Here is a 13,092-nt window from a genome sequence, read left to right on the forward strand (position 1 = left end):
AAGCTCAGATTTTTCTAGCAGAAACTGTTCCTGAAAATGAAATGTCAGATTTGCTTCTTCCAGGGTCATTGTTTCTAGAGATTAAAGAGAGTTGCTTTGTCTAGGGTCACTACTGCTGGAAATGAAACATCAGATTTGTTTCTTCCAGGTTTCATTAGCCTACCATTGCCTACTGTTGCAACACTTCACACGTAGACATTTCTTTTCAGGTTGTCACCCCAGTATCGAGCAAATATGATGCGTCATTCAAAAGTGAATTCGAGAGCGCAGCTCTGTCACTTTTGCTGCGTTGCGGCTCGGGCACCCTGATGCCAGGGGGGGAAGCGGAAAATGGTAATGGACTGAATATCTTAGGCTCTGTGGTCGCCGGATCATCTAAGTCTCCGGTACCCACGCCCCTGCCTCCTCCGCCTTCTGAAACCCCTCCTCCACATGGTTTGAAGGTTAATTGAACTTAAATTTATTTTGTTAATTTATACCAATACTTGCTCATTATTTATTAGCATTGCTGTGAGCAGACAGTGTTTGTTGGGGTTTTACTTGTTTATAATGTTAAAACTTTTTTTCATTGAAGTTTATGGAAGCCTTTATTTAGTGAAAATTTACTTTTGTTGCTGTGGTATGAGAGTATAATTTGTTATCTAGAATCTCAGTGATGAAAGATTTGAGTATTTTTTGTATTTTTATCATTTTAATGCCTTTCAAGGTTCAACTTAGATAAAAAAGTTTTAAAAGGAATTTATCACTTTACCGTAATATAGATTAGCCATTGTCATTAGTTTTATAAATTAATATGTCAATGGGATCACCTAATGTTCATCTTTCAGTAAAGCTCTTGATTACAAAACTGTTGAAAATTTCACTTCACCATATTGAATATAATATTATCAGTGATTAACTGAAAATGGAGGCTTTTGTATGTCAGAAAGCTGCATTTCAGATTACAGATCTTTTGAAATAAATTCTTTTTATTGCAGTCAAATTCTGAGGATGCACCTTTAGCTACCTCTGAGGTTGTAGTCCCTCCAATCGTGCGAGCTGGGACAAGTGCCACGTCATCGCCTTCATTGGAAGTCCAACAGATTCTTCACTCTGAAAATGGTATGGTGTTTGGCTTAATAGATTTTTGTTGTACTTTTAACTTGACACTATCATTCATGCATATCAGACAATGATTTCCATAAAACAAGATATAAAGGTATAACTGATAGTAAAATTTTTTCACTGAGAAATACTTCCTTAAGCTTTGTATTGTTCATTACTACCCATTGATCATAAAATGTCTTATTCCTTGTAGGACTATTCTCAGTTGTACCATGATAAGAACACACCTGGTACAGCTATGCTCTTAAGTGATGCAACATGATTGCATAGGATTTCGTTCAGAATTCACAAACTGACAACCCAACATGCTCAATATTAATCGATTATTTCAATGGAAAAACATGATTATTTCTTACAGTAAGGCCATAATATGTTTCATAAGGCTGAAATCTGTCATATATTTCAAAACTGTAAGAAAATACCACATGCAGCTAAATTTTGGAAAAACAGTTACGAGACATTTTCAAAACTATCGTTAACTCATCACCAATGTATTTGACAAATAAAAGTCATCATCAAACCTCGGTTCAAATGTTAAATAAAAAAAACGAAAAAATTTTCATAACATTAATATTGCTTCCAATGCAACTATAAAATCTGAAATAGTTCTATTTGATTGTTTTTACACCTCAACATTGAAAAAATGTAAATACAGTAAGTAAATACAAAAGAAGGATGCATTCACCGATAGCAACAAGTTAGTGGAGTGTGTGAAGCAACCATTCGAGTGGTGGTGCAACCACTTGGAACATAGGTCTACAATGAGTAAGCGACAATGAAATTATCTTGAAAACATTTATTTTATGTTTGTTTTAGTAATATTTGGATATTCATAAAAATAAAATGATTAAAGTTATATATCTTAACCACATCAAAAAAAATTATGGCTTACTAGCAAACACTCGCCTATGCACTTATTCTTTTGTTAAAGCCCAGATTTTGTTCCTAGGCCTAGGTGTGTTAGACTTCTTTACTTACTACAGATACATTACGCTTAGCATTCACATCCCTGTTTTAACAGTATCTGTCCAGAAAGCATATGAAGTTATCTGCATGTTCTTGCACTTCAGGTTACCTTATGAATGAACAAATTATACATTAAAAGTGAGCAGCAGGACCTTTAAGAAAATAATATTTTAAGCCAGTTAAAAAACAAGTGTTCCATAGCCCTTGACATTAATACTAATAGATATTGTGATTAATAGCCATCTTCTCCATATAATTAAAATTATCATCATCTTTTATTCCTCAAAGGACAGGTAATCTCTACAAATAAATTCTTTAGTAACAGAGATTACATCTCAGAAGGCTTAGATTATTTTTTTAGACCTGTAAATCATTTTGCAAAGTATAGGCAGCTTGAGCACAGCCTACGACTTCAGCATTCAAAGAAAATTTGTTGTAATTCATATTCCTATTTTGAAAATGTTGTTATGACTGTTGAGCTTATTAGGTCTACTGTTATAATGCTGCAGAGGTAGTTATGCTGACCAGCCCGAGGAGCATGTTAAGCGTGCTGTAATTAACAGCACCGCTAACCTTTTCACACAGTACTTTGAGCTAAAAATGTAAAAAAGAAAATCTGTTCAAATCACACAGGTTACGAATTACACCAATGCATAAAAGTTATCATATTTATATAACCATAGGGAAAATATTGCTAGCTGTGAATTCGCAAACTTGTCGACATGTGTGACATTGGAAATTAAAAAAAAAAAAAGTTTAACACTACTTGGCGACGTTACGGTGAGTCTGAGATTTTGGACGATACGAAAAGAATCCTGTCGTCTCATGTTTGAGCATAGCTGTACAGAGCATCAGGCCAGGCTCCTATCATCACCCGGTATCTACACCAATTCTATTGTGTGGCTGTATTGTTGACATGATGGCATTGTTTTCTCTTGTCCTTCTTTCTACATTGAAATTCAGGAATCCTTGATTATGTCTTGTAATGAGGAAGCAGTGTTTTATGACATCAAGACACGTTCTTCTTACAAACCCATTAATCATAAGGGATATGCCATGTTCAATCCCCAGTAGGGCTAGGAAACAATGGAATGTGTAAAGATGTAGAGCGGTGGTATAAGCCTAAACTGATGGGGTGGGTGTCGTCTTTTCAGGACATTGGTGTGTTGGATAAATTCTGCATGGAGTAAGACATTTTGTGATTATTAGGTTCTTAAGAAAAGTATGTTTTTGTATGATACAAACATTGAATTTTATTATCTTAGGAAAGTCAGGAGACTATGCTGAAGATGAAGATGAAGACATACGTGGGCCAGAGGAGGTGGAGATGGCAGAGGATGATGACATTGATGATGAGGAAGAGGAAGAAGAGCCTGAGGCTTTGCGTCAGTCCCATTCCCACACCCAGCCTCCACCTCTGCCCATCCCAGATTCCCAGAGCCTCCCACAACCTCAGCAGCCTTCCAAGTCATTGCCACAACCTCCTCCATTGCCTCAGTCATCTCCTGTGTCTCAGCCTCTGCAGTCTTTGGTAGAACCTCCACAAGCTGCTGTCACACAGCAGCAGAAAGCCATGATTCCTCAGAAGTCTCCCCTCTTATCTGAAGCACTGCATGCTCAGCCTGCCCAGTCACTCTTGGATTCGATTCACAGCAGTCAAGTTCTTCATCACAGCCAATAGCAATGTGAGTAGTAGCGTTGTATATAGTAAACTGTTCTGTGTATTGTGCAAATGTGTTTATATAAATTACGAACCTGTTATTGGTGTGGACACAGTTTTACATGTGCAGAGGTATTAGACTAATAAAAATTGCTTATAAGACTGAAGCAGCAGATAGAAGTGGTTCAGACATCTGTTTTAAGAGAACCCCTCTCTGACTTACCATAATATCCACTTTCTTACTCTTTCTAGTGATTTGTATACACTGCAGAAATCTTTCACTAACAGTATTATGAAATCAAAGTGGACATTTCCTTAAAACTAGGTATATGCAGTTATATGGGTCACTAATCAGAATTTTAAAATTAACAAATTACAATTTAGGTGCAATGTGGCAGTTAATGGATTTCCTTCATCAGTAATTTTTTAGGTTAAAAGAATCAGAAGTAGCTTATGGCAGATTGATTCCTCAGTTCTTTATAAACGTAAACAACATTGTAATGGTTTTCCATTGTAGAAGTTTCCTTGCTCATATCTAAGTTTTCAATAATGACAAATTAAATGTGAAAATATGACCAAGCGATAATTGTTCTCTGCTACATGTTCTGTGGTAGATTTTCATTGTTTAGTTGTTTTGGGTAATTTTTTTATATTTCATAAACTTTGTGTTGATAGCAGGTAAGTTCAAGTCAAGTTGAATTGGGGAACTAAATGATTGTGTTGTTAATCCCTCAGAATATCAGACATGTTTACTAACCTGCAACATTTTGTAATTGTTATTTTGTTAGGCTACCTTTTTAAACATGAAACATATTGCATATTGCAGATAAATCTCTTGAATTGAATGATTATAAAGTAAATTATTTAGTTTAGACAAAAAATTATATAGAATTACTTTAAGATGTGAATTTTCCAGCGTAGGCCATACTACAGGCCCTTTGCTAATTTGTTAAGGGCCAAACCCCCAGAACATATGATAAATTGAGTGGGTACAGTATTATTGTAAGAAGCCAAGCTACAACCCTAGTTAGAAAAGCAGAATTCTACAAGCCTAAGGTCCTTAGTGACGAAAGCTGCCCAGTACTAACAAAATAAACAATAAATTATATGTAATAAAAAATAAAAAGATAAAACCATTCAACTGTGAAGCCAGACTAATGTCAGCCAGCTCAACAGAAAACTATTTGCACCAATTTTAAACTTCTGACATCTAGATTCAGCCATGTAATTCAGACCTTGCCATGGTTTGGTCAAATTGGGAACAAAGCTTTTAGAAAACTGTGGTACTGAACCTCACAAAAGAAAAGGATAGGCCATAGAAATTAGCTGCATTATTAGTACTAAAGCTTAGATGATAATAAGTAATACTTCTGAATGCAAAGGATGATCAGAATTATGAAGCACTATTAAGCATGCACAGTCAAGTGATGAGCGATGATGCCAAAAGAATAGAAAATTTTAAAAGGGAATTTAGTAGTAACATGCAAAATATTGTTATCTAGACTACCTTTATCTTGGATTTTAGTTCTTTTGGTGTAAAACAAGAAATTAGAATTTCATGATCAGAATTATATCTTTGCATTCTCAAGTATCATTATATAGTAGTCTCAAATATATGGACAACGTTCCTCTCCCAATCGGGTTCACTTAGCCAGTTTTGTGTTGATGGTTGCACATCAGGAGAGGTTAGCCTCGATATCTCTTCCAAGTGCATTTTCATTGCTTTTGTCCTGGTTTGTCTGCCAACATAATGCACTGTTAGTGCTAATTTTCCTTTGTACATCTTGAGCTGTCTTAAAAAATTTTTTTAAAATCCATATGTCATAATGTAGGTGATAGGTTATATGAACAGACTTCATTTCAGTGCATTACGTCAATTGCATTGTTGTGTGAAGAGAAGTAGTCATATGCTTTAGTTTGGAAGTAAGAGACATGAATGGCAAAAGATGGTTAATTTGCTTTGTCCTTGATACTGGATGGGTGTTGGTAAGACAGTATCTAGTTGGTAAGCAACATATTTATTGACTTGTATATATGTAATAGCCAACATGAAGCAGTCCAGTTGTAAGATATTTGTTTTGGCTCGGCAGAATATTGGGTGATGGGACATAAACAAAGTTGTGTACAGTGTTATGATTTGATTAATACATTATAGCATGGTGTACATGAGTTGATGGTTCAGTTTAACTCTCAATTCATGTGGTGTAAATAGTCTATGTTAATGGTTTTCATTTGAAAACTCACTTAAATTTAGGTTAGGTTGAATAAAAAATAAAGCACTAATACCTAAACATAACTCACACTTGCTTTTGGGGGCTGGAGGTACTTTTTTTAGTTACACTTTAAAGTACCAGGAATTCAGTAATTTTGATTGGATACTGGATTTTCTTGTAGGTTTGCATCTCTGAAAAGTTTACCTTCTCAGTTAACTTGTGCCCAACTAGAAGCTGAAATCAAGGGTGGTGCTATGAGCCCTGATTCATCTGGGTCCGCTAGTTCCGCTTCACAGCAAAGGTAATAATATGTTGCTAATAATGCCCGTCTCAGGAATCCCTCTAGTGTGATGCTTAAAAAAAACCTCCATCTTGATTTTTACCTCTTGCTTTTGTTGCAAAGTACATCCTAACCCTAAAAGTACATAGGTCTTTGCTCCCATATGCTTTGTAACTTATTGTATGTGACAAGAAATGAAACTTACATGCTTGATGAATATTGTATTTTATCATACCGTACAACTTGCCATTCAGTGTTGTAATGATGATTTTTGAGTACACTGTAATTGCATGAAAAATCGTACAGCCTCTTGTCTGATATAGCATTCAAATATTTCCGTAGTATGCCAAGATATTGGTGATGGTCATTTTAGAGTACTGTATATGCTGTATATGGTAGGCCGCAAGTGTAAGATCATCATCTTTAGTAGCTGCTTTGAATGACATGAGAATTCTTTGAGGATTTCATGGATTTGAAAAACATTGCTATGGCACACCTGGGTGATTTTGGTTACTACACCAAAGAAGCTGATTACTGACTCAGAAACGTAGTCTCTGGTAACATTGCATGTGCATCTAATATTTATTATCCTAGTGTTGCATAAGTGTATAGGTTCTTTTCTATATTCCTCAATATCTCTTATTTCCTTCTACTTTTGAGGTTTGCATGTTTTTTCATTAGAAAGAAAAGCCTTGAAAATTGTATGGATCAGGATGAGCATTTTACCAAATATTTGAGTATGACCCCGAAGGTCACATTTTTAGAGGAATGTGTAAAAAGAGGACTTTGAACATTCTCTCTCTCTCTCTCTCTCTCTCTCTCTCTCTCTCTCTCTCTCTCTCTCTCTCTCTCTCTCTCTCTCTCTCTCTCTGAATGTTTACTTCAGTAGCTATCACTCATTTGAAAAATGCTTATTATTATTATTATTATTATTATTATTATTATTATTATTATTTGATAGTATAAGTGGACAATTACAGATATATTTGATAACTTAAGAACTCTTCCTCAATATCCCCTTAGAACTCTTCCTCAATATCCCCTTATGTCAATTATGTTATGCTTAGATGAAGGGGCAATCTGTGCCTATTTATGGTATGTGTTCTGTTTTAGATGTCAGTTTTATTCATGTTATGCAAGGTGTTGACTATTTAACTATGTCCAAAAACATGTGGCTTTGCCAAGGCTTCTTTACCAGGAATTTCCACATTTGTAGATGCAGGTTCCTTTGTTTGATGGTGATCTCAGTTCACTCTCCTTCCATGTCATTTTCCTGTTTTTATCCAAAAGTTACTGATTATTTTAGCAGGAAAATGCATTTCTTTTGCTTATTATTTTCGTGGTTGCTGTTATTGTAGTTTTAAAATTGCTGTGGCTGGCATGTGTTTTCGTATGTGATGTACCAGCTCAACTATGGTGACCTTTTAATACTGAGGTACTACCTTGTGCACTGACTGGCACACTGTCATTAGTTTTAATGGTTCTCTTCAGCATCCTTTTGGCCCCAGCTGCAATACTTTCTGCTTTTACTTTTCATCTGTTGTCATTCCATTTAACTGTTCAACTTCAACTGTACCTTACTTCAACTTTCAACAGATTATTAAGGCAAGCCTTTTGAGTGCCTAGAAATATATAATAATAATAATAATGACTGTGGTGTCCTTTGCACCTCTTGATCACTGTAGTTTGTTTTGTGCAATTTGGAACATTACACTAATTTGTGTCAGTGTATGTGATTTTATTAGGTTTTAGTTATCGTTTTTTAGTTTATTTTATCAATCATTTTTTATTTTTGACTAGGCACCTTTATGCTTTCTGTTCCCTGCCAACATTTAAAATACTCTGGTCGAAGAAATCATTTATCTTAATAACAAGAACTGTAAGGTAGAGCAACTCATTGGTACAAAAACAAATATAACATACATTTTATTATCTAAGGACTTCATTGTCAGTGTCATTCTTAAGAATGACAGGTTTACATCCAAATTTCTGTTTAAAGTATATCACTTGTATGGATTTATGAGTCCCAATCGGTAGAATGTAAGTAGTTTTAAGCATGTAGTTCCTTTAGTACTTTCATCACCAGGGTCCCATCCTTCACTTCCCTTCTTTCAGCATTAGGATGTCCAGTTCTCTTATCCACGCACTGCTCTTAATCATCCCACGTGTGAATTAAATATCTCTTGAACTCTTCCATGTTTTGGGTAGTTACAGTTGCTTAGTGAACATTAGTTACCTTTCAAGATAAATCAGATGTATTCTTGGACACTTCATTCATGATCCGGCCTGTGCTTACAAATAGGCTTCAACACCTCAGCCTGAGGAGACGAGTCCTTTTTAGGTAACCATGCAGTGCCCGGACAGGACACAAGAGCAGTTTGTCTGGTGAGATTCTGGGAAATCATTATCCTGTTCAAGACCTGATGGATCAGGCAAAAGGGAGGGAAGGCATAAACTTCCAGGTTGTGCCAAGGATGTTGAAGGGGTTCCTCCGCCATGGCGAAGGGGTCTGGGACAACTGAACAGACGACCTCTAGCTTCCTGTTGAACCTTGTTACGAACAGATCTATCATTGGTCTTCCCCAAAGGAGAGAGAGCCTGTCTGCTATCTCTTGACGTAAGGACCGCCCTGTCCCCAGGACCTGACCCTGCAACTCAGTCTTCACCTGTCACCATTCCTGAACCTTGTTGCAAGGATATCATTGGTCCTGTCCGCTATCTCTTGTCCCCAGGACCTGACCCTGCAACTCAGTCTGTCACCCACCACATTCCTCTTGCCTGGGATATACCTGGCTGAGAGGTCTACTGACTGGTCTGTCACCCACTGGTGTAGAAGCACTGTCAGGGAGTAAAGTTGAACCTTGTTGCAAGCAGATCTATCATTGGTCTTCCCCAAAGGAGGAAGAGCCTGTCCACTATCTCTTGACGTAAGGACCACTCTGTCCCCAGGGCCTGACCCTGATGACTCAGTTTGTTGGCCACCACATTCCTCTTGCCTGGGATACACCTGGCTGAGAGGTCTACTGATTGGTCTATCGCCCACTGGTGTAGAAGTACCGTCAGGGAGTAAAGTTGGCGAGAGACTATCCCCTGTTTTCCAGCTGGCACTAGAAGATTTATCCTTATGTTAAGACCCTAGGTATGCTAGCTATGAAAAATCAAAATTAATTAAAAAATTTGTCATGTTACATAAAATTATTTACTATCTTTTTGGTTATACATAGTACAAATACCACCTCTTGAGTTCGACCTACTTCAAAATATAATTCAAACGTGTCAGAGATTGGATTGGAAAGTTATTGCACCCAGCATAACTTACAGACCCCACCAGTGGTGTCCTTGTATTCAGTTTTTGTGAAGGATATATAATTTTTCTTCAGCCTCAGTCTGATTTTCATTACACTCAAAATATTATGTGTAGGATCTAAAATGTTTTAAGCTGGGCTGAAGGTTGGATAGGCCTTTAATCCTAAATTCTGTAGGTTGGATTCGTTTGCTGTTAAAATGTTAGAGAGCTGGGGTAGCCTGTTTTGCTAATGACAAATGTCAGTTGAAAGAAATGTCTCTTTTTCAGCAGGTGATTTATTATATGTAACACGTTTTCTTTCATTAGGAAACTTTTAACTCAAATAGCTCATGTCTGAGTCCTTAAAGGGAAAAATGTGATGGCAAAGAATGCAGTACAGTAACTATAAAACTTGTTGTGTGTGGAGTTTCTGTCAGCAAACAATATATGTCACCTCTTGGACACATATCTCCTATAGAAATTTTCATTGTTAATTTCTCCAGTTGTTAAGGTTTTAAAGAACAGTTTTAGATAAGGTTTCAAGAACAAATCTTTTATGCCAGCCCTGTGTGAGTTTGGAATTTTAGTTCAGTTGTTACGTTGAAAGACTCGATGATAATGGTTTTATGATTGCTGTCATAAGGTGAACGAAGATTAGGGTTTCATGCACGTTAGTCCAATTTAATGTGCCTGCAATTTTGATAATTTCCCTCATTGTGATTATCACTTATTTGCTACGTCATTATGTGGCTGACACCGCACTCTTCTTGATCTTTTAGCAGTGGTCTTCAGTCGAAGAGAGCAAGGAACTACATGCCTTCGGCCAAGGGAGAAACCATCATGAGAAGTGTTTCGGAATCCAGAGTTCTGCATATGGATCAGGCTCTGTTGAATGGGCCTGTCACTCCAGGGTAATGTGTTCAAAATAATTTTTAAGAATTTTTGAAGTTTTAGTTTTTAGTGTTAAGCAGCTTTTTTGCTGGCAGGGAGGATTGTATGGATGAATATTATGCAATGTTTGTGACAATACATTTTTTGTCCAGAAAGGTTGTGGAAACAACAGATTGTCTCTGCAGGCTATTCAGGTTATGTTCATTAATCTTATGATTTACAAGTTGTATTGATTTGTAATTTACTCACAGTCCAGCTTTTTACTAGTCATGTGCTTCATCATTCTGAGATGTTAGGTAAATAATGTGGCATTACAAAGTAAACAATAAAAGATATAAGACAATAACTAGAAGAATTGAGACACTAAAAGTACAAATAATTTAATGAACAAAATAAGTAGACTAAATACTTTGAACATCAGGATCTGGTGTAGGCTGAAGGCCTCCAATGAACTCATCTTCACAGCTGGGTATTGCCTCCATACAATTAAAAAGGGAAAAATACAAGAGTTGAAGTAAAAAAAGGGTCAGTGGTAGAGAAAAAACCAGCAAGGGATGCATTTACACATATGCTATTGTATTGTAGTTCTGTGTTAATAAAAAAATGTAAGTGCAAATATTAAAAAAATATTCTAATTTAGTAATAACAATATAATATAACGTATATAATTATTTTTTTCTCAATAGTGTGAGCGCCGCTGACATCACAGAACTACGTAATTTGATGATGACCTGTATCAACATTAGTCAGGAGCAAAACAAAGAGGCCTTGACACAAACTAAGGAAGCTTTGTCACAGACATTGACCCTGGCAACAAAATTAGACAAAGCCATACAACAGGTTAATCAACTGGCCAAACAGTAAGTATTTTCCCATAGGCCTGGGTTTGCTTGTCTTTGCCATTTCTTCTATAACATGTAAATTGTTTTTATTTCTTGTGATGTAAGAACTCACTGACCCTTATTGGGAAAAAATGGAGGATAAATATTCCCTGGAGGGCAATGATGGTTATAGTTTGCTTTCCTTAGTACACTTTAGACAATACCAAAGGTCCTTTGTAGCATCCCTTCCAGCCCTGTAAGAGGTGCTGCACACAGTATGCCTTGTACCTCACACTATTATCAGCACTGAATATTTTTTGCTGCATCCCTTTAGCCCCAAGTTGCATTTCTTTTCTGCATCTTAATTTTCTTCTGATCCCTTTGTATCTTGCGAGCCATTCCTTGGTAGTAAGAATCTGTTACAGTAAGGAAACACCTCTGAGAGTAGCATGAGAAAAGTCAGAACTTTTAAAATGATCAGTGTGAGGTTAACATCTTAAAATTAACTGTTAACAAATTGGATCATTAATAATGATAAAAATTGTTTTTCCAGAAAATAGATATAGGTATTGTCTGAATATTTGGGGGAAGTTGAACATTTTCAAGCTGATGTAGTGTATAATTTATGCATACAAATCCTCAAATAATTTGGACAGATATATAATTTAGAATCTGCATTGTAGTCGGGTAAGCTAATATGTATAAATATATAATTAATCTTGCAGGGTTGAAGAAATGAGAGCTGCTCAGTCCCATGTGCATATGGAATTACCCCACGTTGTGGCTTCGTCAATAAGACCAGTTGTTGAGTCAACCTTGAGAGGGGAGATGAGAAGTACAGTTTTGCCAGGTGAGACTTGTACAGTGTTACGTAGGTCATTCGGCTGATGAGTTTAAATATTAATTTACTGAATTTATATTGCCTTGCTTAACCTAAGACCCACGTAATCCTATTAATTAAGGCTGAAAGTTACCTAAAAAAGACTGATAATTAACATAATTAGATTGGTTGCCAGTTGAGACTAGATTACTGAATATATCGATTTATTCTGAACACATGAACTAATCAACTTCATTACTCAAACAACTAGTTCAACAAAAATAGAATATAAGTGGGTTCTTACGGGAGCTAATAACAACTCCAACTTGGTCCCACTTTGGACGCAAGATATTTCAACATGAATTAGGGCATAATGCAACAGCTGGGGCCTCTTGTGACTCATGTATAAGTAATTTCAACCGCGTGAATTGAAGAACTTGGGATGCTAATTCTTCTCCAAACAAGATTCTCGCCAGGTTCGAAGGCATGCCCAATTCTGGAAGAGACGTATCCAGATAACATTCCTATATCAAAGACCTCTCACTTATGATTAATTGACTGCAGGGGATGAATCTTAGATCAAGAATATACGTTAACACCGTGGAGGATAATTCATGCAATTTCACTAGGCAACAATAATTGTACTTCTTATATTTGACTTTATAAATGGGATATGGTTTTACGAGGGTTTTCCTTAGTCAGTGACTGGTTAAGAGAGGGAAACTTGAAACATGAAATTTTTTAGAGGGAGATAAAAGAAAGAGAACTGGAAGTAATTGTCATCTTCAGACTTACTGCTGGAATAGAAAATGCAATGATCAGTTGCATCAGAAGCCCTGGGTCTGTTCAAATGGCAATTTCCCCAGCTGTTCAACAAAAGGGGAGAACAAAGGGGCTATGAGAGACACCGATATGCGTGCGCTCTCAATGAAGGATGCCTCAAGACTGTGTCGAGCTGGGTCAAATGGCATGGGTGCTCGCTTCAAAAACTCCTTGGCTGGGCGCAGGTAGCATCTGAAAAATGACAAAAACTTTGCTAGTACAAAGGTCA

General features: G+C 36.5%; 1 protein-coding gene across 1 annotated transcript in view; it reads left to right on the top strand.

Moving 5' to 3' along the window:
• Positions 1 to 13,092, top strand: part of Ge-1 (Enhancer of mRNA-decapping protein 4 homolog Ge-1) — a 42,665-nt gene that overhangs the window by 23,708 nt on the left and 5,865 nt on the right. The window contains 8 exon segments of the mRNA XM_067131842.1: positions 210 to 443; positions 978 to 1,101; positions 3,336 to 3,730; positions 3,733 to 3,755; positions 6,125 to 6,244; positions 10,292 to 10,420; positions 11,087 to 11,260; positions 11,947 to 12,071. Of these exon segments, the coding sequence (XP_066987943.1) occupies positions 210 to 443; positions 978 to 1,101; positions 3,336 to 3,730; positions 3,733 to 3,755; positions 6,125 to 6,244; positions 10,292 to 10,420; positions 11,087 to 11,260; positions 11,947 to 12,071 (1,324 nt within the window).

The sequence above is a fragment of the Macrobrachium rosenbergii genome, chromosome 30 (genome assembly GCF_040412425.1).
Source record: "Macrobrachium rosenbergii isolate ZJJX-2024 chromosome 30, ASM4041242v1, whole genome shotgun sequence".
NCBI lineage: Eukaryota > Metazoa > Arthropoda > Malacostraca > Decapoda > Palaemonidae > Macrobrachium > Macrobrachium rosenbergii.